The sequence below is a fragment of the Lepidochelys olivacea genome (assembly GCF_965140295.1).
Source record: "Lepidochelys olivacea isolate rLepOli2 genome assembly, chromosome: 20".
Classification (NCBI taxonomy): Eukaryota; Metazoa; Chordata; order Testudines; family Cheloniidae; genus Lepidochelys; species Lepidochelys olivacea.
Window position 1 is genome coordinate 15,512,491 of NC_140430.1, and position 24,893 is coordinate 15,537,383.

Sequence of the window (24,893 nt, forward strand, 5' to 3'; positions counted from 1 at the left end):
TTTCTTTCTTTCTTTCTTTCTTTCTTTCTTTCTTTCTTTCTTTCTTTCTTTCTTTCTTTCTTTTCCCCCCACTGGAGTCCAAGAATTTTTGTGACTTTTTGCCACATTTCAGTAAAGTCTCAAATATACCCAGGTGGGTGTTCAATGCAAATTCATTTTAGTCAATAAAACAGCTTGAGTTTGTCTCACAGGAACCGGTGGCAGGGAGGGGAGAGAGGTGTCTGTGGCCGGGGGTGCTGGGTGACCAAAGGGGGCACAGCAATCCTGGGATTAGCTGGGGGGCAGCAGGGTGACCACAGGGTGCAGGAGGGCATGATGCGGGGGGCACCAGCATCATCCATTGTGTCTTTTTTGTGAGAATCTTGCACATTTGTTAACCCCCCTGCCAGCCATTACCCAATTGTACTGATGGGGAAACTGAGGCACGGAGAAGGGCTGGGACTGGCTGAAAGTCAGATAGAAAAGCTGAGGCAGATATGGCTAGTGGGATCCAGGTGTCCTGACTCCCAGCTCCCTCTGTTCTAACCAACTCCACTCCACCACGCAAGCCACTTGGGTTCTACAAACAACAGGCCCTTACAGTCTCAGTGGGGCAGCCAAGGGCTGAGTGGGCCACTTCTGGGACGACAGTGGGGTCTTGTGGTTCGAGCAGTGGAGACTGGGAGTCAGGACCCCTGAGTTCTATCCCCAGCCCTGGGAGGGGTGTGGGGTCTGGTGATCAGAGAGGGGTTGTGTGGGGGAGGCAGGAGGAATGGGCATCAGGACTCCTGGGTTCTATTCCCAGCTCTGGGAGGGGAGTGAGGTTGGGGGGAGGAATCGCCAGGCCATTGCCAGAAGGGGAGGCTGCAGCCGCCTGGCCAAGGCCCGTGAGAAGGAACCAAAACTGGCCGATTGCACAATGAGTCAGACACATTGTCTCCGAGGCAGGGGCTTTCCATGGAGAACTGTCCCCATGGGTAGGGGGCCCATTCCCTGGGCTGGATGGTGAGTGAACCCCCTCACCCCTGGGAGTTCCCTGCCGTTGGCCCCAGAGCTGGTGCCATCGGTGTGGGTTGCCATGGAGACTCAGAGCTCATGGGCCAGGACACAGGGGAAACAGGGCCCTTGCCAACAAGGCCTCGTTGTGAGGAGGCTACAGGGCCTAAGCCAATGGCAGTCTGGCTGGGGCTGCCATGTGGGCCTGGGGCTCAGGACACCTGGGTTCTATTCCCAGTTGGGTGACTCTGAGTAAATCTCCTTCCCTGCTTGTGCCTCAGTTTCCCCTCCCACCTTTTATCTAGTCAGACTTGTGAGCTTTTTGGGGCGGGGGCTGTGTCTCACTCTGGGTCTGTGCAGCACTAGGGGAGCCTGGAATATAAATAATAAAAATGGTTTACACTCTTTGAGTATTTCTGATTTTTCCCATAGCACCCGTGGGTCTAAGCAGAGAACAGGATCCCACCACACCAGGCGCTGCACACACCAAGTGAGTCTCTGTCCCAAAGAGCTCACAGACAGCCCTGCATAGGGGTCTAGTGGGTTACAGCGCAGGACCCGGGAGTCAGGACTCCTGGGTTCTGTTCCTATCTCTGGGTAGGGAGTGGAGGTCAGTGCTTAGAGCAGGGGTGACTAGGAGCCAGGACTCCTGGGTTCTATTCCTGGCTCTGGGAGAGGAGTGGGATCTAGGAAAGGAAACTGATGCATAGAGAGGGGCTGTGACTCCCCCTGGATCACATCAGCCACCTGGCTGGAAACACAGGCATTAGCGCTCATGGATATTTCTTACTGCACCTTGTGCTGGGTGCTGTACATTCATGGCCCAGGATTCCTGGGTTCTAATCCAGCTTTGAGACAGGAATGAGGTGCAGTGGGTTACCTCGGGTTGGCTGGAAGCCAGGATGCCTGGGTTCTATCTCCAGCTCAAGGAAGGGAGGGTGATTAGTGGTTAGAGCAGGGGGCCTGGGAGCCAGGACTCCTGAGTTCTGCCCCTGGTGCTGGGAGGGGAGCGACTGCTGCCGGGTTGAGCTTGAATCACATTGGCCATCGAGGAGCAAACGGCCCCATTGCTTGTCACAAAGAGCCATCCCCACCCCCCTCCCAGAACCAGGGATAGAACCCAGGAGTCCTGGCTCCCCCACCAAACCACTAGACCCTGCTCCCAGAGCCAGGGATAGAACCCAGGAGTCCTGGCTCCTAGGCACCGCCAGTGAGTGGGTGCAGGCTGTGAGTCCACGTGTCCTGCAGTTTTGGGGGGGGGCCCGTGGAAGCCTGGGGGAGCGCTTAGGGAGTGCATCCTAGCAGGAAGTGCACCCCCCCCGCACCCCAGGGCATGGCAGGGGGCGGGAGAGGGATCTGATACCTGAACAGTCCCAGGGCAGTGGGGGCTCCAGGGCTGAGGCTGGGGGAGGGTTGCCTGAATCTCGGCCCTTTCATTCTCCTGGGCTCCCCCTCCCCCAGGGCTGGCCCAGGCCAAGGCAGAGACAAAGGCCCTTTTATGGGCCCAGGTAACCAGGCATCCCCACGCACCTGTCTTAAAGGCGCAGGCAGTCTTTCTGCTGCACATGCCGCTCCTGGGCTGTGAGCCCTGGCGTGTGCCCTGTCTTCACTCAGTGCATGCGTGTGCGTATCATGGGTATGACATGAGGCACCCGTCTGTACTGGGGCTCACATGGAACGATCTCAGCAGCACGTGTCTGTGGCGTGCATGGTGCAGGCATGCTAGTTCAGTGCATACCTGCCCCCATGTAAATAACATGCAACCCCCCCCCAACATGGCTTAATAGGGGATCATGCAGCTGCACACGCCTGCAACATGCAACCAATGTGAATACTAGAGCAGCATCTATCTGCACAGGCAGTACATGTCAATGCTCGATCATCATGACTGCAACACGTAATATACATGAATGCTAGAGCAGCATAAATCTTCAATAGGTATACATGGGACTGCTCGGTCATGGTCCTGATTCTTCTCACACTGGTGTAAACCAGGAATCTTTCTGTTAAAGTCAGTGAAGTTATATGGGTGTCAAGCTCTGGTATGAGGAGATTCAGGAGTAGCAGAGCTGCATAGAACTGCAGCAAACAGAACATAGGAATATCACACCACACCTTTGCCGCATGCCTTACACATGAACCCTGGTGGCATGAGCGAGTAGTTACACAGCTGTGACATGTATGGTGTGGAGATGCTCTAACAGCACATAACCGTGACTTGCTTCCTATAGCAATAATACAGATCACAGGACACACCTGCAACATTCTTAAGGATGAATCCTGGGTCAGCATCTAGCTGTAATGGGCACCACACAGAAATACCATGTGTGTAATGTATTATGCAGGGCACATAACATAGGAATCCCATGTTAGCACATGTCCACAGTAATACCACGGCAGCACGTCTGTAACACGCTGCACGCAGGGATGCCATGGCAGCACATGCCTGTAACATGCGACATACAGGGATGCCACGACAGCGCACGCCTGTAACACGCGGCACACAGGGATGCCAGGGCAGTGCACACCTGTAACACGCTGCGCACACGGGTGCCACGGCAGTGCACGCCTGTAACACGCGGCACACAGGGATGCCACGGCAGCACACGCCTGTAACACATGACACACAGGGATGCCACGACAGCGCACGCCTGTAACACGCGGCACACAGGGAAGCCACAACAGCGCAAGCCTGTAACACGTGGCACACAGGGATGCCACGGCAGTGCACGCCTGTAACACGCGGCGCACACGGGTGCCACGGCAGCACACACCTGTAACACGTGGCACACAGGGATGCCATGGCAGTGCACGCCTGTAACACGCGGCGCACATGGGTGCCACGGCAGCACACGCCTGTAACACATGACACACAGGGATGCCATGGCAGCACACACCTGTAACACGCAGCACACAGGGATGCCACGGCAGTGCACGCCTGTAACACGCGGCACACAGGGATGCCACGGCAGTGCACGCCTGTAACACGCGGCACACAGGGATGCCACGACAGCGCACGCCTGTAACACACGGCACACAGGGATGCCACGGCAGTGCACGCCTGTAACACGCGGCACACAGGGATGCCACGGCAGCACATGCCTGTAACACGCGACACACAGGGATGCCACAGCAGCGCACGCCTGTAACACATGGCGCACACGGGTGCCACGGCAGAACACACCTGTAACACGCGGCGCACACGGGTGCCACAGCAGCACATGCCTGTAACACGCGGCACACACGGGTGCCACGGCAGTGCACGCCTGTAACACGCGGCGCACACGGGTGCCACGGCAGTCCATCTGGGGCATGCCACACTATGGTATCAGAGCCAGGGTATCACAGGCTCTGGATGTTTTTCCTCCCTTGTGCGACCCCCTCCCCCGCACACACAGGAAGGCCGTTACTGTGGTTTCTGTGCCACCTCCTGTGTATTGTGCCATATGGACAATTTATAACCCCCAGGGCCCGAGCCTATTTCTGGGGCTTCCCTCTAGCCTGCCCAGGGGATCTTGGGACTCGTAGTCTGAGGACGGGGCCGGGAGCACCAGATGCAGCAGCAGGGGAGCGGCTCAGCTCCCTAGCCCCAGAGATGCTTGGCCGAGCCAGTGCTGGGCTGGGGCCGCAGGGGGTGGCCACCCCACCAGGACAAAGTCAGGCCCTTTTGTTCAGTGCATTGAAGCACCCACCCCACCCACCCCAGAGGTGGCTGCATTTCACTGCTGGAGAACAGGTTTCTGAATAAGGATCTGCCAGGCTTGGCAGCAATGTGGGGCTGGGGCTGTGTGCAGGTGAGCCAGTGCGGCATCCCCCTGCCCCCCTCCCACTTACTCTAGCCCCAGTCACTCCCGCTGTCACCCCAGACATATGCCAGGTTCAAGTCCTGGGGATGCTCACTGCCCAGGCTCCCCCTGGGATTGGACCCTGCCCCATGGAGCAGCACCCTGTACCCAGATTCTGGAGCAGCTCAGCCCGAAAGGTGGGTGGGGGGCCAGTTGGGTGAGTTGGGGGCCTTTTATGATGAGATTACTGGTTCTGTGGATGAAGGGAAAGCAGTGGATGTATTGTTTCTTGACTTTAGCAAAGCTTTTGACATGGTCTCCCACAGTATTCTTGTCAGCAAGTTAAGGAAGTATGGGCTGGATGAATGCACTATAAGGTGGGTAGAAAGCTGGCTAGATTGTCGGGCTCAACGGGTAGTGATCAACGGCTCCATGTCTAGCTGGCAGCCGGTATCAAGTGGAGTGCCCCAAGGGTCAGTCCTGGGGCCGGTTTTGTTCAACATCTTCATAAATGATCTGGAGGATGGTGTGGATTGCACTCTCAGCAAATTTGCGGATGATACTAAACTGGGAGGAGTGGTAGATACGCTGGAGGGGAGGGATAGGATACAGAAGGACCTAGACAAATTGGAGGATTGGGCCAAAAGAAATCTGATGAGGTTCAATAAGGATAAGTGCAGCGTCCTGCACTTAGGATGGAAGAATCCAATGCACCGCTACAGACTGGGGACCGAATGGCTAGGCAGCAGTTCTGCGGAAAAGGACCTAGGGGTGACAGTGGACGAGAAGCTGGATATGAGTCAGCAGTGTGCCCTTGTTGCCAAGAAGGCCAATGGCATTTTGGGATGTATAAGTAGGGGCATAGCGAGCAGATCGAGGGATGTGATCGTTCCCCTCTATTCGACATTGGTGAGGCCTCATCTGGAGTACTGTGTCCAGTTTTGGGCCCCACACTACAAGAAGGATGTGGAAAAATTGGAAAGAGTCCAGCGGAGGGCAACAAAAATGATTAGGGGTCTAGAACACATGACTTATGAGGAGAGGCTGAGGGAGCTGGGATTGTTTAGCCTGCAGAAGAGAAGAATGAGGGGGGATTTGATAGCTGCTTTCAACTACCTGAAAGGGGGTTCCAAAGAGGATGGCTCTAGACTGTTCTCAATGGTAGCAGATGACAGAACGAGGAGTAATGGTCTCAAGTTGCAGTGGGGGAGGTTTAGATTGGATATTAGGAAAAACTTTTTCACTAAGAGGGTGGTGAAACACTGGAATGCGTTACCTAGGGAGGTGGTAGAATCTCCTTCCTTAGAGGTTTTTAAGGTCAGGCTTGACAAAGCCCTGGCTGGGATGATTTAACTGGGAATTGGTCCTGCTTCAAGCAGGGGGTTGGACTAGATGACCTTCATGGGTCCCTTCCAACCCTGATATTCTATGATTCTATGATTCTATGAGTGGCTCTGGGGGGCACAGACTTGACGGGACCGCCCCTTCAGCTTCAGGGGGGACCTAGCACAGCTGTCCCACACCCTGCCTGGCCCCGTTGCTAAAGAGCCCAGGCAACGTTATGTAACTGGTCTCGCGGAGGGGTGGCTGCCTGGTCTAACGCAACCTTTATCAGCACGGCCCAGCGTATCCGCCCCTGGCAGCGCCCGGCCCAGCTTCCTCTGCAACCGGCCGGGGAGGCTGCAGGGCTGGTATCCCTGACACGCAGCGCTTCCCCTCCGCAACCAGAGCCCCCACCCCGACCCACGGCTCCAGCAGCCCCCGCCACTGAGAGCTGTGGGGACCTCACTGTGGTTACGGAGCAGGACTGGAAATAGAACCCAGGAGTCCTGGCTTCCTGCCCTGCCTCCCCACAACCACTAGGCCCCTCCCCTTTCCCAGAGCCAGGGATAGAACCCAGGAGCCCTGGCTCCCTACCCCCACTGTAACCTCTACACCCCCCCTTCCCAGAGTCAGGGATAGAATCCAGGAGCCCTGGCTCCCAGCCCCTGCCACTCTAACCACTAGATACCACTGTCCCAGGGGCTCAGCTCCTCTGTGCCAGGGGATTGTGCAAGCAAAGAGCACCCCCTGCCGTCAGAAGGCAGCTGGATTCCCAGGGCCACCCTGCAGCCATCATGACAGGTTTCAGAGTAACAGCCGTGTCAGTCTGTATTCGCAAAAAGAAGAGGAGTACCTGTGGCACCTTAGAGACTAACCAATTTATTAGAGCATAAGCTTTCGTGATGCATCCGATGAAGTGAGCTGTAGCTCACGAAAGCTTATGCTCTAATAAATTGGTTAGTCTCTAAGGTGCCACAAGTCCTCCTGCAGCCATCTCGGTTTTGGGCTGATCCATGTGGGGGAGGGGGGCAGTGCTGGGTTTTCTCTGCTGCGGTTTGAGGTTAGCATCCCCAGGCCAAGCCCCAGGACATGGGATTAGCTGCTCTCATCCACAGCCTATGTGCACCAGGGAAAAAGGAGGGACAGTTCAACCAGTAGAGACTGTCAATAGGGTAGGAAGGGGCTGTGGGTCGGGATTGAGGGGCACCAGCAGAGCTGGGGCTGGAAGCCCAGGACTGGGGTAGCAGGGGGCTGTGGGTCGGGACTCAGGGGCGTTGCCTTAGTTGATGCCAGGGTCTGTGTGGGTCCAAGCACTGGCTGCAGAGCCAGATGCCAAGTCCCACAGAGTGCAGGGGGTGGGGGACTGGTCCTATTTCAGTATGTGGGGGAGGGGGGAATTTTCTATCGCTCAACAAGGGGCGGCTGGGCTTGTGATGCCTGCTCTGCTCCCCTGGTGGTTCTGGTTTTGGGGACACATGGGCACCAGGTTGAGCCCCCACAAACTCATCTCACCCAGAGTTCTGAGACAGGAGCACCTTCCTGTGATGGCCCATCACTCCCCCACCAGCCCTGTTTGGTCCCCAAGCCCCGCCCATGCTGTCCCTACCATGAACCCCCATGTCAGCCCTGCCGCACCCCCCACACCAGGTCAGCCCTGCCCCCACTCCCATGCTGTCCCTGCCATGCCCCCCACCCTCATGCCAGCCCAGCGACACACCCAACCCCATGCCAGCCCTGTCCCCCCATTCCAGCCCTGCCGTGCCTCTGCTGTGGTTTGGTCTTTAATGATAGGGTTGTGGGGTGTTTCCCAGAAGGACCCTGGCCTTGTGTCCAGACTCTTCCATGGGCCCCGATGGCAGGACAGTAGGAGGAGGGGCGTGAGACCTATGACCCCACCCTAAGCAAGGCCCACAGGTGCTCCCAGGCCTGGGGGGTGTTACCTGTCAGCTCTGTGTTCTTGGGGAACCAGGGCACAGTACCCAGCCTGTCTGATTCACGAAAGACCTTACCCCCAGATTCTGCTTGAACCAAAACTGATCAGAAGAAAGACTTACAAAAGGCAATGAAAAGGCCGTGGGAAACACCCCTAAACCCCTCCGACAAGGGTGACAGGAGTAAAGAAACTCCCCTGGCCTCATTTGCATTGAAGATGGGACATGGAGGCACCTCCATTAACATACAGAACAGAGATTCCAAGGCAAGAACCGTGCTGAACTCTGGGACCAGAAAAGCAGGGAAGCACGGCATGATGCTCCAGATGTTAATGAACCCACGCCTGCACACACCCAGCTCAGGAGTGATTCTAGTAATAAATCCTTTATTGGTATCCAAAACAGTGAAGCTCCCTAATTGCATTGGGAGCTCCCTCCAAGGAACACAGCCCATAGCCAGGAATGATCAGCTCCCATTGTCTAGCTTCAACAAAACAACTCTGGTATACTCCCTTGTTTTCATACAAACAAATCTAGTGTTCTCCCTTGAACCATTGTTGTTTCTCTACAAAAACCCTACCCATGCTCAAGTAAGTGTTCTGATGCCTGTACCCAAAATCTGCATCAGTTCCACTGGGACTTCATCTTCTCCTGACTGATCGTGCTGGGGGCTCTGCCTGTCTCCTGCACTCTGGACCCTCAGCTACCACCACCACCTGGGAACCCCAACCAATTCAAGCTTCACGGAGTGGTGAGATCCCAGCTCTCTCTCTCTCTCAGTGTAGCCTTCTGACCCTGGCTTGTGTGATCAGTTATAGTTTAGTAAACCTGACTTTTATACTGAAATTTAAGTTAGATTTAATATTATAACTGTTATGTTCGTTTGGCTCCCCTATGGTTATTACCTGGCAATAAATAACTTTCATGATGAAACTGGTTGCTTCTCTCTCTCCCCCTCGTGAGTGTTTTTTGGTTTCCTCATTCGCTCTGCAGCAACGCTCCTCGTACCTAAGCTAAAAGATCCCTGCAGCGCCCAAAAATCCTGTGGGGTTTGCTCATCAAGTGGGTTACTACTGGTACAATTGTAACATGAAAGTGGGGATAGAGACGTGCTGAACCTGGGACATAGAATCATAGAATCATTGAACTGGAAAGTACCTCGAGAGGTCGTCTAGTCCAGTTCCCTGCACTCAAGGCAGGACTAAGTATTATCTAGACCATCCCTGACAGGTGTTTGTCCAACCTGCTCTTAAAAATCCCCAGTGATGGAGGTTCCTCCACCTCCCTAGGCAATTTATTCCAGTGCTTCACCACCCTGACAGTTAGGAAGTTTTTCCTAATGTCCAACCTAAACCGCCCTTGCTGCAATTTAAGCCCATGGCTTCTTGTCCCATCCTCAGAGGTTAAGAACAACAATTTTTCTCCCTCCTCCTTGTAACAACCTTTTACATACTTGAAAACTGTTATAATGTCCCCTCTTAGTCTTCTCTTCTCCAGACTAAATAAACCCAATTTTATCTTCCCCCATAGGTCATGTTTCCTAGACCTTTAAACATCTTTGTTGCTCTTCTCTGGACTTTCTCCAGTTTGTCCACATCTTTCCTGAAAAGTGGCACCAAGAACTGGACACAATATTCCAGTTGAGGCTGTATCAGTGTGCAGTAGAGCGGAAGAATTACTTCTCGTGTCTTGCTTACAATACTCCTGCTAATACATCCCAGAATGATGTTTGCTTTTTTTGCAACAGCGTTACACGGTTGACTCATATTTAGCTTGTGATCCAGCATGACCCACAGATCCCTTTCCACAGTACTCCTTCCTAGGTAGTCATTTCCCATTTTGTATTTGTGCAACTGATTGTTCCTTCCTAAGTAGAGTACTTTGCATTTGTCCTTTTTGAATTTCATCCCTATTTACTTCAGACCATTTCTCTAGTTTGTCCAGATCATCTTGAATTTTAATCCTACCCTCCAAAGCACTTGCAACCTTTCCCGGCTTGGTATCGTCCAAAAACTTTATAAGTGTACTCTCTATGCCATTATCTAAATCATTGATGAAGATATTGAACAGAACCGGACCCAGAACTGATTCCTGCAGGACCCCATTCGTTATGCCCTGCCAGTATGACTGTGAACCACTGATAACTACTCTCTGGGAATGATTTTCCAACCAGTTATGCACCCACCTTATAGTAGCTCCATCTAGGTTGTATTTCCCTAGTTTGTTTATGAGAAGGTTATGCAAGACAGTATCAAAAGCCTTACTAAATTCAAGATATACCATATCTACTGCTTCCCCCCATCCACAAGGCTTGTTACCCTGTCCAAGAAAGTTATCAGGTTGGTTTGACATGATTTGTCCTTGACAAATCCATGCTGACTGTTACTCATCACCTCATTATCTTCTAGGTGTTTGCAAACTGATTGCTTAATTATTTGCTCCATTATCTTTCCAGGTACCGAAGTTAAGCTGACTGGTCTGTAATTTCCCAGGTTGTCCTTATTTCCCTTTTTATTGATGGGTACTATGTTTGCTCTTTTCCAGTCTTCTGGAATGTCTCCTGTCTTCCATGACTTTTCAAAGATAATTGCTAATGGCTCAGATATCTCCTCAGTCTCCTTGAGTATTTTAGGATGCATTTAATCAGGCCCTGGTGATCTGAAGACATCTAACTTGTCTAAGTAACTTTTGACTGGTTCATTCCCTATTTTAGACTCTGATCCTACCTCATTTTCACTGGCAGTCTCTAAGTTAGACATCCAATCACCACCAACCTTCTTGGTGAAAACCAAAATGAAGAAGTCATTAAGCACCTCTGCCATTTCCACATTTTCTGTTATTGTCTTTCCCCCCGCATTGAGTCACGGGCCTACTCCGTTCTTGGTCTTCCTCTTGCTTCTAATGTATTTGTAAAATGTTTTCTTGTTTCCTTTTATGTCCCTAGCTAGTTTGATCTCGTTTTGTGCCTTGGCTTTTCTACTTTTGTCCCTACATACCTGTGTTATTTGTTTATGTTCATCCTTTGTAATTTGACCGAGTTTCCATTTTTTTGTAGGACTCTTTTTTGAGTTTTACATCATTGAAGATCTCTTGGTTAAGCCAGGGTGGTCTCTTGCCAGACTTCCCATCTTTCCTACGCAGTGGGATAATTTGCTCTTGTGCCCTTAATAATGTCTCTTTGAAAAACTGCCCAAAAAACTGCCCTAGGAGGATTGCAGCTTGGAAGTGTTGCTCGACCCAGTCTGCTGAGTCCAGGGGCATATGAGGGTGGCAAATGGAAAGTGCTGTTTGACCCAGCCTGCTCAGGCGTACCCTGTTCTGGTGCGGTGCCCACGGCATAGGAGGGTGGCAGCCTGGAGGTGCTGTTCGACCCAGCCTGTTGAGTCCAAGGCCATATGAGGGTGACAGCTTGGGAGTGCTGATTAACCTGGTCCTCTCAGATGTGCTCTGTTAATGTGTGTGTGTGTGTGACTGATTCTGGGGCTGGAAGAACCCAGCCCTGGGGAACCTTGGTCCTGCAGGGTAGCTCCACTGGGAGGGACTTGCAGCAGGGAGAAGTACAGCGCCGTATGAGAACACATGTGACACAAGCAGTACATTGATCGAATTACAGAAACGCCCCGCCCCCCGAAGAGTAACCCTAATCAATGAGCATACCCAAAGTAACAGGCAAAGCTGGTAACAAATTGGTGGAGGAACGCAGGCAGCACATGACCCTAATCACGTGGTACTTGTTGAGTAGTTGTTGTGGAGTGGGTAAACTGAGGCACAGACCTGAGCAAACTGTCTCTTCCTTTTTCAGACTAAGCTCCTTTAGCGAGGTCTCTCTCTCATAGAATATTTGGTAACATCCTGTAACTTTTAAGTTAAGATTCGTGCTTAGAATAACTGTAGGACCATGCAATAAGGAGTTAAAGAGTTGTGCTTAAAAGTAAAGATTTTAGAGCAATACTGTGACTGCGTGAAAGGGCTTTTGGTAGGGATCATTAATGAGATAAGGGAAGTAGATAGGGCTGAAAAAAAACCTTTGGCTGCTCACCTGAGACAGGAAAAAACCAACAGGTTAGAGAGATGAGTAATGAAGAAGGGGAAATACCCCTGGGAAAGGGGATGCTCTAAGGGAACCAACTCCAGGAAACAGCCCCAGGATCGGAGCTGCCAGACCTCGGCACTCTGCCGGTGGTACTGTGTGGAGGTTGGAGTCCCGCAGATGGACCTGATCCTGGCTGGCCATCAGGAAGGATTCATCTGTCTTGTTGGGAGTGGTGAGCGTTGTGTGTATGGGGTGTGCATTCTGTTTTGGTGATTGTTAATAGGTGGAGATTGAGTGGGGTATTGCTGTGTGGGGCTCTTTCGCTGGTGGAAGACCCCATAAACTCACAAAAGATTAAGTCTTGAGTCCACAGGGAAAGGCTGTTTGCCCAGAGCCCACGGAGGAGTAAAGTTAGCCTTTCGCCTGGAGTCCTACAAACTGGGTAAAGGTGGGTGTCCCTAGAGTGTATAAGTAACAGAGAATTTTGTGCGGGTAACAATTAGGCCAAGCAGTGATGTACAGACAGTTTTCAGTGAAGGAGCACTCTTTGACACACACCTGGGATGGCCTGTGCTTTATTGTGAATCGGGCCAGCCCTAGTGTTTATCAGGTAGAAATCCTGAATGGAAAAAACAGGAAATCCTGGTGGAAATGGTTTCATTCCTCACCGCTCAAAGAGTGGAAGGGTAAAACACCTGACCCTCAAGGGATATTATAACTGTCTTCTCCGTCCTGCCAGCCACTCTTCTTGGCTAGCAAGAAGGAACGGCTTGGGGCCATTGGAAAACACGCTTGTCAGTGCCTACCCCGATACTGAGGCAGGAAAAGGCCAGAGAAGTTTTCAACTTATGGCCACCCTCACGTAGGTCACTGCTTCATGTTCCCCCTGCAATATTGGTCCCAGGCTCTCCCAGTATATATGGGGTTTTGTTCTCTCTTCTCTGCCCCTTCACAGGTCCTGAACATGAGCCATGACATCCCACCGTTGCACCAGCCCCCTGCTGTTCATAAGTGTCTGGAGTCTGATGCGGTCCAGGCTCTATGCTGTACCTGTGATCCCTCTGAGCCTCTGGAGGGGCTTGCCAGCTGGAGCCCAGGAAGTAAAATTGCTCTGCCACATGCATGGATTCTATGGGAATGGGAGCAACTGGCCCTGCAGCGTCACTACCAGTTCTATGCTGTCAGCAACTCCTCGGGTTGCCTCTAGGAAAGCGTTGCCAATTGCACGCAGAGTGCCCCGAGGAGTCACTCAAGTTTTGTTATGAAACTAAGACCACAGCAGACTCCGTCCCATTCTTCTGTAAGCCGTTGTGGTCTCAAAAGGGATGTACACCATCAAACGCAACCAGTGACAGCCTCCTGGGTGGCAGAAGGTGCAGGATAGTCCTGGTTTCTTCTGCTGTTTGGGGAGCAACCATACCCCTATGTGTCATCATTGTCATCGGAACCCAGACACCTACGTTACCCGGAGTTGAACTGCAGCTGTCTCTGATCACACCACCAGGCAAGAATATCACACGGTTCCCCATAAACTGGGAACTGCTGAACTGGACTTTAGCTGGACATGACCTGATTCAGCAAGGTCCCCCAGACTGGGTAGTTCCATTAAAGGGCACACACGGTGACAAGCTCATGCCAACAATTTGGTTTAAATTCTATGGGCACATTGATTCCATGAGCCCGGTTTGTGCAGAACAGAATTGGGCCAACAACAACCGAAAAAAACAGTTTTAAATTTTGACCCTCTGATCACAAACCTCGCTTCCCTCCAACTTTTAAGCGCCGCAATTTCAGGACCCCACGTGTTAAAATTGGATCAACAAGAACATTTGGTTCTTCAACCTCAGACTTCTCTGAAGGAGGTTCAAATCCACTTAGAGGGCATGAATATCTCTTGCATAGCACCTGTATGCGCTCCCTTGATTGGAACTTGCCATGAGGGTTGGGATGAACGGGTAAGAATGTGGCAAGGGGCTGACCATGTAAATAGAGTAAAAGGGGAATTAAGTGATTAGATTGCACCTGTAGGAATAGGAATCTCTTTAGATGCTGCTGCAAATATAGAAGTTCTGGCTAATAAACTATCATATGCCACCGAAAATATAGTAAAGAAATATACCCCATTAACAACATCTTTGAAACAGTTAAGTGAGGAACAGTAGTTAATAAGTAAGGTATTTCCTGGGTGGGAAAGACTGATAGAAAAAGATGAAGAGTTAATGATGTCTGGTGTACAGTTCCTACAGAATAATGTCTCATTGACCTCAGTGTGTGAGCAAACTCAGCCTCTCACCCAGCACGTAATCATGGGAATGATTCGGCAAGCCAAAGTAGGACAAATTCCCATGGAGGCAATCAACTTGATTCTGCCGCATGTAATGAAGTTAGTCCTCCGGCCCTGGTGGAGACTAGTTAACACTTCTTACAATCACCACCAGCAAAGCTTGCAGTTATTCTTGATAACAGTGGCAGGCAAAGAAATTAGAGTAATCCACCCAGTAGTCCCGCTGGGATAACAGATTAATGATAACTCAGTAATGTACTCCAGAGATCCTAACGTTTGAGCCTGGCAGAAAGATAATGTGTGGAACACAGTAAATGTAAAGGGGTGTAGGAGAAAAGAAGGTTTGGGCTATATCTGTGAAGACCAAGCATTGGAGGAACATGATGAATGCTTATTCCCACAACCTGGGAATAAGTCTCACTGTTCCTTCCATAAAAAGAACAGGAGTACTTGTGGCACCTTAGAGACTAACAAATTTATTTAAGCATAACTTTTGTGAGCTACAGCTCACTTCATCGGATGCATACAGTGGAAAATACAGTGGGGAGATTTTATATACACAGAGAACATGAAACAATGGGTGTTACCATACAGACTGTAATGAGAGTGAGCGGGTAAGGCGAGCTATTACCAGCAGGAGAGAAAAAGCATGCATCCGATGAAGTGAGCTGTAGCTCACTAAAGCTTATGCTCAAATAAATTGGTTAGTCTCTAAGGTGCCACAAGTCCTCCTTTTCTTTTTGCAGATACAGACTGACACAGCTGCTACTCTGAAACCTGTTCCTTCCATGTTATCAAGGAAGAGGGGTCTGTTATTATCTATGTTGGTAAAGCATGTATGTGTGTAAGAATGAGATGTAATATTGTATTGATTAATGGACATTGGATTCAATCCAATGGTGCCTTACGTTAACCGCTGTTTCTGTAATGTAACCACTATTGTTAGCTGTGATATTAAGTTTACTGTGCCTATATGGACTGTATAACATTTAAATGCCTCTCCTGAGCTCTACAAAGAGGTTTCCCCCATTTCACTGGGAATGGGTCTCACTGCCAGTAAGGGACTATTAACTCATCGCTCCTTACAAACTGAGCTGTAGAAGCTCTGAACTTTGGGGGAGAAAGGCAAACTCGAGATTCAGCACCACAACCAGGCGATCTCTAGGCTAGCCGCTACAGTTAAAAACACAGGCCATCACTCCTGGTGGAAGACTGCTTGGGTGGAGCCCCAGTGCAACAGGTCTTTTAAATATCATGCTTCACCCCATTGTGGTGATAATCGATTTCCAAATTATACTAGCAATTTATCTGGTTCTACTGGTTTGCTGGATCCAGCGACTGATGCGGCAGCTGCAATGGATGGAAGATCAGACCCGGTATCATGGAGTAAGGCTGTGATGGGGATACTCCCTCAGCGCGAGCACCCCATCAACGGAGGGACTTGTTACCTAGCAGCTCTGTGTTTTTGGGGAACCAGGGCACAGTACCCAGCCTGTCTGACTCACAGAAGACCTTCCCCACCCCAGCCTCTATTTGAACAAAAACCAATCAGAAGACTTACAAAAGGCAATGAAAAGGCAGTGAGAGACACACCTAAACCCCTGGAATAAGGATGACAGGATTAAGGAAACTCCCCTAGCCTCATTTGAATGGAAGATAGGACAAGGAGGTATCTCCATTAGCATACAGAACAGGGAACAGAGATTCCAAGGCGAGGACTACAGGGAAGCACTGCATGATGGAGGATCTCTGCTCCAGATGTTAATGAACCCATGCCTGCACACACCCAGCTCAGTTGTTATCAGACCAATTCTAGTAATAAATCCTTTATTGGTATCCAAAACAGTGAAGCTCCCTAATTGTATTGTGAGCGCCCTCCAAGGAACACAGCCCATAGCCAGGAATGATCAGTTCCTATTGTCTAGCTTCAACAAAACAACTTTGGTATACTCCCTTGTTTACATATACACAAATCTAGTGTTCTCCCTTGAACCATTGTTGTTTCTCTACAAAAAACCCTACCCATAGAATCATAGAATATCAGGGTTGGAAGGGACCCCTGAAGGTCATCTAGTCCAACCCCCTGCTCGAAGCAGGACCAATTCCCAGTTAAATCATCCCAGCCAGGGCTTTGTCAAGCCTGACCTTAAAAACCTCTAAGGAAGGAGATTCTACCACCTCCCTAGGTAACGCATTCCAGTATTTCACCACCCTCTTAGTGAAAAAGTTTTTCCTAATATCCAATCTAAACCTCCCCCACTGCAACTTGAGACCATTACTCCTCGTTCTGTCATCTGCTACCATTGAGAACAGTTTAGAGCCATCCTCTTTGGAACCCCCTTTCAGGTAGTTGAAAGCAGCTATCAAATCCCCCCTCATTCTTCTCTTCTGCAGGCTAAACAATCCCAGCTCCCTCAGCCTCTCCTCATAAGTCATGTGTTCTAGACCCCTAATCATTTTTGTTGCCCTTCGCTGGACTCTCTCCAATTTATCCACATCCTTCTTGTAGTGTGGGGCCCAAAACTGGACACAGTACTCCAGATGAGGCCTCACCAATGTCGAATAGAGGGGGACGATCACGTCCCTCGATCTGCTCGCTATGCCCCTACTTATACATCCCAAAATGCCATTGGCCTTCTTGGCAACAAGGGCACACTGCTGACTCATATCCAGCTTCTCGTCCACTGTCACCCCTAGGTCCTTTTCCGCAGAACTGCTGCCTACCCATTCGGTCCCTAGTCTGTAGCGGTGCATTGGATTCTTCCATCCTAAGTGCAGGACCCTGCACTTATCCTTATTGAACCTCATCAGATTTCTTTTGGCCCAATCCTCCAATTTGTCTAGGTCCTTCTGTATCCTATCCCTCCCCTCCAGCGTATCTACCACTCCTCCCAGTTTAGTATCATCCGCAAATTTGCTGAGAGTGCAATCCACACCATCCTCCAGATCATTTATGAAGATATTGAACAAAACCGGCCCCAGGACCGACCCTTGGGGCACTCCACTTGATACCGGCTGCCAACTAGACATGGAGCCGTTGATCACTACCCGTTGAGCCCGACAATCTAGCCAGCTTTCTACCCACCTTATAGTGCATTCATCCAGCCCATACTTCCTTAACTTGCTGACAAGAATACTGTGGGAGACCATGTCAAAAGCTTTGCTAAAGTCAAGAAACAATACATCCACTGCTTTCCCTTCATCCACAGAACCAGTAATCTCATCATAGAAGGCAATTAGATTAGTCAGGCATGACCTTCCCTTGGTGAATCCATGCTCAAGTAAGTCCTCTGATGCCTGGATCCAAAATCTGCATCAGTTCCACTGGGGCTTCGTCTTCTCCTGACTGATCGTGCTGGGGGCTCTGCCTGTCTCCAGAACTCTGGACCCTCAGCTACCACCACCACCTGGGAACCCCGACTGGTTCGAACGTCACGGAGTGGTGAGAACCCAGCTCTCTCTCGGTATAGCCTTCTGACCCTGTGATCAGTTATAGGTTTGTAAACCTGACTTTTATAATTAAATTTAAGTTAGATTTAATATTATAACTGCTTTGTTTGTTTGGCTCCTCTTTGGTTACTACCTGGCAATAAATAAATTTCATGATGAAGCTGGTTGCTTCTCTCTCTCTCTCCCCTCCAGCTCATGAGTGTTTTTTGGTTTCCTCATTTGCTCTGCAGCCACGCTCCTCGTACCTAAGCTAAAAGATCCCTACAATGCCCCAAAATCCCGTGGGGTTTGCTCATCAAGTGGGTTACTACCAGAACAAGTGTAACATGAAAGTGGGGCTAGAGACGTGCTGAACCCGGGGCATATGAGGGTGGCAGACTGAAAGTGTTGCTTGACCCCATCTGCTCAGGCGCACTCTGATCCAGTGCCCATGGCATAGGAGGGTGGCAGCCTGGAGGTGCTGTTTAACCCAACCTGCTGAGTCCAAGGCCATATGTGGGTGACAGCTTGGAAATACTGCTTGACCCAGCCCACTGAGCCCAGGGACATATAAGGGGTCAGCTTGGGTGTGCTGATTAACCCGGTCCTCTCAGATGTTCTCTCTTACTGTGTGTGTGTGTTCGTCTGATTCTGGGGCTGGAGGGACCCAGCCCTGGGGAACCTAGGTCCTGCAGGGTAGCTCCATTGGGAGGGACTTGCAGCAGGGAGAAGCAGAGCTCCATATGAGAACACAAGTGACACAAGCAGCACATTGATAGAAGTATAAACCCCCCCCTCCCGCCGAAGAGTAACCCTAATAAATGAGCATACCCGAAAGTAACGGGCAAAGCTGGTAACAAGGGGGACATTGGGGCAGAGCTGACACCTGAGGGTCCCTGCCACCCCGCAGGGCTCAGTCTCTGGGGCTGTTTGCCCCCCCACAAGGCTGCCAGCTGGGGGTGGGAGCCTGGTTAGCGACAATTGCAGGGTGGTTTGGGGGCTGTGGGAAGTCTCTCTGTGAGCGAGCCAGGCCCTAGACCCCGGCAGCTCCAGCCCCACCACCTGGGACAGCTGGTGTCAAACCCACAGCTCCCTGCTTCCTCCTCTGGGCCCTCCATCGCCCTCACCCAGGGCCCCCTGCATCCCTATGGCAACCTCCCTGACTGATGCTCAGGAAACAGAGGCAGTGCTGGGAAAGGGGATTCCCCCAGCCGTGCCGCCCCTCCTGACCCCAGTGATGCAGCCCAAAACTCTTCCCTTGACACACCAGGACCAGGGGGACCAGCACCTGTCGCTCAGGGGGCAGGGAATGATCTGGGCTGTGGGGATGGGGGCGGGGAAGGAGAGGGGACTTTGCTGCAGGGCTTAGGCAGGAAGCAGCAACACCCCAGCTGCCTGGGCTTGGGGGTAGAGGGACGACTTGGACCTAGGCCCATCCCCCTGACAGCAGAGGACCCCAGAGATGTGGCCGCAGCGGTGCTTACTTCCCACCAGGAATCTGGCAGAGGCAGGGCTGTGGGGGGAGATGGCTGAGAGGGTGGGAGCTGGGCCAGCTTCACAGGAGGTACCAGCCTGACATCAGCCCATGGATTGGACCTCCTCAGCCCAGCAGCAACGGGGGGCAATGGGGGGCTGATGACTGGAGTCTGTGACAGATCCCCCCCCAACATCACACAACCCCCCTCTCCCAGACTGTGGGCAGTGCACTGCTGGGATAAATCTTGGGGTAAACCCCATGTTTCTCCAGAGGGAAGGCTCGCAAGCACCCCGGTGCCCACGGCCATGGGGCACATGGAGTCGGGGAGTTCGCAGGGCCTGGGGGGGTGGGTGCAGGTCAGGAGTGACCCTGGACAATGGCTCCTCAGTGACTTTCTCCCCGTCCCTGGTGCCGGGGGAGCAGGCCGAGCCATTCTGGGCAGCAGGATCTGACGGCAGGCCTGTGTCAGGCCCATGGCGCCAACTGCCCGCTGAGAGCGGAAAGACAATGTGATTGACCCCGCACGGCCCTGACTCCTCCCTCCAACCTGGGGCGCCAGGGCCCAGGGTGGCAGCACCAAGCTCTATTCCAGTCAGTGCCAAGGGTGGGGTGAGGGACTCAGGGTCTTCCACACACTCCCACCCCCTGGGAGCAAGCTGCCCTCTTCACCTGTGACTAGGGTTGCCGACAGTCCCTTATTATAAGGGCCATCCCTTATTTTTTCCATCTCTGTACGGCAAGACTGGGAGTCACTGAGTGCTGCTAAAAGCAGCAGAAATCCCCCTGGTGAATGTAGGTGAGTCCTTCTTAGTATTGTTAAATAATAATAATGATCTCAGGAGGAGGGGTGGGGCTAAGAAAACCGTCCCTTATTTTTGAAGTACAAAGTTGTCAACCTGACCTCTGACCCCCAGTAGTCCCCATCACGAGTCCACGGCCACGGGCTCGGAGAGCAGCTTGTAGCGGATCAGGAAGTAGGGGTAGCACTGGCAGCTGTCAAAGATGACGAAGATCTGTGGCTTCTTAGCGCAGTCCGTGCAGGAGTCGTACAGGCGGCCGTCGTGTGCTGGTGGGGGGCGCCGGAACCTGGGCTTGCCCCGCGCCCAACGCCCCACCAGCACCTTGGCCAGGAACATGTGGCACAGGCTGTCCTCGCCCAGCTTGGCGTAAGTGTGGGAGTAGGAGGCGTCGGTGGCGAAGTAGCTGCCCTGCCCGTAAGCCTCACCGTTCTCCCCTGACACCCGGGGGTCAAAGTTCATCTCGCAGATAGGCTGCACTTTGCTGGCCATGGTGCCGTGGAAGAGGTGTCTCTCCAGGAAGCACCGTGACGCACAGGGACGGATCTGGGCCATGAACTTCTTCTGGCTGGAGGGCGGGACAGATTGGGGGGGAGGGGGTCACTGACAATCTGGAGCCCCACCCACCCGCTCCCTTGGTGCATTGCCCCAGGCTTGGATATGATGGGTCAGGCACCAAGAGCAGCCAGGAGTCACCACAGTAAGAAGCCGGGATCGCCAGCTGGCTAGGGACGGGCAGGGTGCCCCAGGTGGGTTCGTGGCTCCAGCCCAGCCCCATCCACGACCCAGAGCATGGGGACCAAGACCACAAAACACCAGCCTTTGGGCGATTCCCATTCCCAGCCCAGGGGGAACCACGCCCCAGGATTAGTGCACTTGCGCTACAGTTCCAGCCGCCATCGCAGCCCTGGGGCAGCAGCCAGATACGAGGGCACCAAGGGAAAGTCCAGAACCCACTAGCAGCCCCCCATGCCCAGCCCAGCCCCATGTCTGCCCTACTTACCCACAGTATTTCTGCCACAGGTGGTCATTCCGGACCCGGTAGACGGCCAGCACCAGAGCCTTGTTCTCTGCCAGAGTTTTGTGGAACAGCGTGCATGTGGTCTCATAGGCCCTCTCTGCTGGTGCCACTTCTGCAAGCGTGTACATGGTGCCCACTGGGGCCTTGGGGACCCAGGACGCAGGGTATGGGCCCCAGTAGGCGCCCTGGGGGTCCTCCCCAGGGATGGCGCTGGGGGAAGAGAGGGTGGCGCCTGGACCTGTCCTGCCAAGAGAAGACACACAAGGGCATGGCTAGTGGCGGGAGCCTCTTGGGTGCCCAGGGGCAGGGATGGCACCTGGCCAGAGCACTCACCGCAGGTGGGGCGCCAGGCGCCAGGATGGGCGGAAGATTGGGCGGCGCAGGACGCGCCGGGTGAAGCCCGTACGCACATTGCGCTGGGTCATTTTCTTCAGGTCCACATTGTACAGCTGGCCACGCAGCTCAAAGGCGTGGTTCCACATCCCCTTCTCGAAGGCCGCCAGCAGCTCCCATCGCACCGGCTGGGCACAGAGAGACGCCATCACGGGATGCCTCTCAGCCACATTCCTCCCAGCCACGCACCCACTCCCGGCCACGATGCTCCCCAGCCACGCAGCACCACCACCTCCCTTAGCTACGCCACTCCCCCAGCCACGCAGCCCCTCCCCAAACCACGCCACTCCCCCAGCCACGCAGCCCCTCCCCAAACCACGCCACTCCCCCAGCCCCTCCCCAAACCACGCCACTCCCCCAGCCATGCAGTGCTACAACCCTCCTCCGATACCCCAGCCACACAGCCCCCCCAACCATGCCCCTCCCCTACCCACCCAGCCAGGCCACACCTCCAGCCACACAGCCCCTCCCAACCATGCTGCTCCCCTGGCCACCCCTCAGCTACCCCAGCCACACAGCCCCTTCCCCAGCCAGGCAGTGCCACAACCCTCCTCAGCTACCCCAGCCACACAGCCCACCCAACCATGCCCCTCCCCTACCCACCCAGCCAGGCCACACCTCCAGCCACACAGCCCCTTCCCCTTCCCAGCCATGCTGCTCCCCTGGCCACCCCTCCCCCTCCTCAGCTATGTCACCCCCAGCCACACAGCCCCTCTCCCAGCAACCTCTGCCCCTCCTCAGGCACCCCAGGTCCCCCCAGCCACACTGCTCTTCACCCCGGACCATCCAGGCCTAGCCTTCCATTTCTCTCCCCCTGCATCCCCCACACCCGCTGCTCTCCTGGGATCACCCCCCTTCCCTCACCTCCTCGTACATGAGCCACTCGCCCCACTCCTCCCAGTACACCTGCCACTCCGCGGGGAAGTAGGGGCTGCGGCTGGGGTCGCCGCTGTTGGAGAGGCGCCGGACGCGGTCATAAAGCTGGGTGGGCTTCAGGTCCATGGAGTTCAGGTTGAGGGTCCAGGATAAGCCGGCCCTGGAAGCGGGGGCAGCGGAGAAGTCACCAAGGGGCAGGAACCACAGGCAACGCCCCCCCCACACCATGCTGGCAGTGAGTAGCTGGGCGATGCCTCCCTCTCTCCCTCTGTCCTCAGCCAATGCTCTGGAATGCATTGCCTAGGGAGGAGGTGGAATCTCCTTCCTTAGAAGTTTTTAAGGTCAGGCTTGACAAAGCCCTGGCTGGGATGATTTAATTGGGGATGGGTCCTGCTTTTGAGCAGGGGGTTGGACTAGATGACCTCCTGAGGTCCCTTCCAACCCTGATATTCTATGATTCTCCTGGTAGGGGGCTGGGACTGGAGCACCCGGGAGCTCCCCCCACAGCCAGCGCTCCCGCCCCGCTCCCCACGGCACCCCCTGCTGGACCACGTCCAATCAGCCACGTACTTGTCCACGAGCTCCACGCTGTGGTGGCTGGTGCTGCAGTAGAGGTTCTCCAGGTGCTGCTGGGCCGACGTGCCAATGCTCAGCCACACCCCATCTGCCTGGCGCCGCATCTGCCAGTGGAAGGGGTTGGGGGTGTGGTGGCGCGGGCAGCGCTCCCGCTCCAGACACTGCCCCAGCAGGAAGCTGTCGCAGATCAGGATGCCGTCTTTCTGGTGGACATGGACCTCCTCTGGACCAGCCAACTCCAGGACCTGCCCGCCCAGGCCATGCCCCTCGGGCTCCAGTGTGAGCAGCAGGGGGTACTGAGCCAATCCCAGATGTGGGCGCTTGGGCTTCTCTGCCATCTTGATCAGGCCCTAAGGCAGGATGAGGGGGCGGAAGTCAGGGCAGAGATGGGACCTGATGGGAAGCCAGGCCAGGGCTCGGGGCAGACTGAGCCTGGGATTTGGGATACCGGGGGGCATCTGGGTGCCATTGGTTGGAGGGGCACTGGTGCTGGAAGGAAGAGCAAGGATCTTAAAGGGGATGCTACCCCCGGGGTCAGAGAATCGCTACGGGCGGGGCGGGGGGCGCATCAGTGTTGGCAACAGCTGGCCCCAGCTCTAGAGCACCCCAGCATTGGGGTGTGTGTATAGGGGTGTCATCCCCAGTCTACGGATGGGAAAACTGAGGCTCTGGACTTGCCCAGCAGGTCAGTGGCAGAGCTGGGAGAGGAACCCCAGCCCACTCGACTAGCCTCAATACCTTGGCCTGCTGCAGTCCCACCAGTTTGCAATGGGAGCTACAGCACCCCCCCCCCCTTATTATATTGGAGAACTACACCGAGTCTCCAATCAGCAGCCCCTCCCACGAAGCCGAGTCCCCCAGAGACCAAGGAAGCCCCTGCAGATCCCAACTGGGCCCACAGAGGGGAGGCCAGGGGGTACACAGCCACAGAGGCAGCACTGCCCAGTTGTCAGGCTCCTAAGGGAGACAGAGCGCCCCATCCCTCTCAGCAGCCTCATGGCATTGACCCTGGGCGGGAGGGGGGGAGGGAGACGGGAGACATGGGCCTGGGTCCCCGGGGCAGACAGAACATTTCCTCCTCCCCCCTTGGGGTGCGCTGATCCCCCAGCCCCACCTCTCACCTCCTCTGCTGGAGTGTTGTAGTTGCAGACTCTTACTTTTGCTTTTGCTTTGCTGGCCCCGCTGAGTCATAGAGCTCTCTCCCACCAACCCCTCAGCATGCCACCTGCATGCACAGAAAAGGGGGGGCTGGGGCTTCCCCCTAACTCCTGTTCTAAGCCTCTCACCCCCTCTGGATTTCAGGGAGAGAAGTAGCTCAGGGCTTGGCCCAAAGCCCCACCACTAGGGTTGTCATCTTTCTAACCCCACAAAATTGAACATCATGCCGGCCCCGCCCCTTCTCTGAGGCCCCGCCCCTGATTGCTTTATCCCCCCTCCCTCCATGGGTTGTTTGCTCTCTCCCTTCCTGTCATCAGGCTGGAGCAGGAGATTTGGGTGCAGGAGGTGGGTGAGGGCTCTGGGCGAGGCTGGGAATGAGGAGTTTGGGGTGCAGGAGGTGGCTCTGGGGTAATGGGTTGGGGTGTGGTGTGGGGGGCTCTGGGGTGGGGGTTTGGGCTCCAGGTGGGGCTAGAAATGAGGGATGCAGGAGAGGGACCTAGGATGGGGCAGGGGGTTGGGGCACATGGGGGTTGAGGGCTTTGGCTGGGGCCAGGGATGAGGGGTTTGTGGTGCAGGAGGGGTCTCTGGGCTGTGGCTGAGGGGTTCAGAGTGTGGGAGGGGGTGCAGGCTCTGGCTGGGAGTGCAGGCTCTGGGGTGGGGCCAGGGATGAGGGGTTTGGGGTGCAGAAGGGGGCTCCATACTGGGGCTGAGTGGTTTGGAGTGTGTGTGTGGGGGGGGGTGTAGGCTCCGGCTGTGCCGCTAACCAGACTTTTACAGCCCTGTCAGCAGTGCTGATGAGAGCCACCAGGGTCCCTTTTCACCTAGGTGTTCTGGT

At 53.9% G+C, this 24,893-nt stretch overlaps 1 protein-coding gene across 1 annotated transcript; it reads right to left on the reverse strand.

The window, feature by feature from the left end:
• Positions 1–20,085: 20,085 nt before the first annotated feature.
• Positions 20,086–24,144, reverse strand: LOC311510310 (protein mono-ADP-ribosyltransferase TIPARP-like). Its single transcript, XM_084609881.1, has 6 exons — positions 24,022–24,144; positions 22,895–23,250; positions 22,313–22,484; positions 21,389–21,576; positions 21,038–21,298; positions 20,086–20,602 (listed from the first exon to the last, which is right to left on the reverse strand). The coding sequence occupies exons 2-6, from the start codon at positions 23,236–23,238 to the stop codon at positions 20,161–20,163; spliced, it is 1,407 nt and encodes a 468-aa protein (XP_084466007.1). The 5' UTR covers positions 23,239–23,250; positions 24,022–24,144; the 3' UTR covers positions 20,086–20,160.
• Positions 24,145–24,893: the final 749 nt, after the last annotated feature.

Bases quoted from the DNA above. Each gene is read 5' to 3' on its own strand.
- LOC311510310 (XM_084609881.1), bottom strand. From the start codon at position 23,238: ATGGCAGAGAAGCCCAAGCGCCCACATCTGGGATTGGCTCAGTACCCC. The intron at 22,485-22,894 runs GTACGTGGCTGA...CCCCGCTTCCAG, and splicing joins AGCGTGGAGCTCGTGGACAA to GGCCGGCTTATCCTGGACCC. The intron at 20,603-21,037 runs GTAAGTAGGGCA...CCCGCCCTCCAG, and splicing joins CTGTGGCAGAAATACTGTGG to CCAGAAGAAGTTCATGGCCC.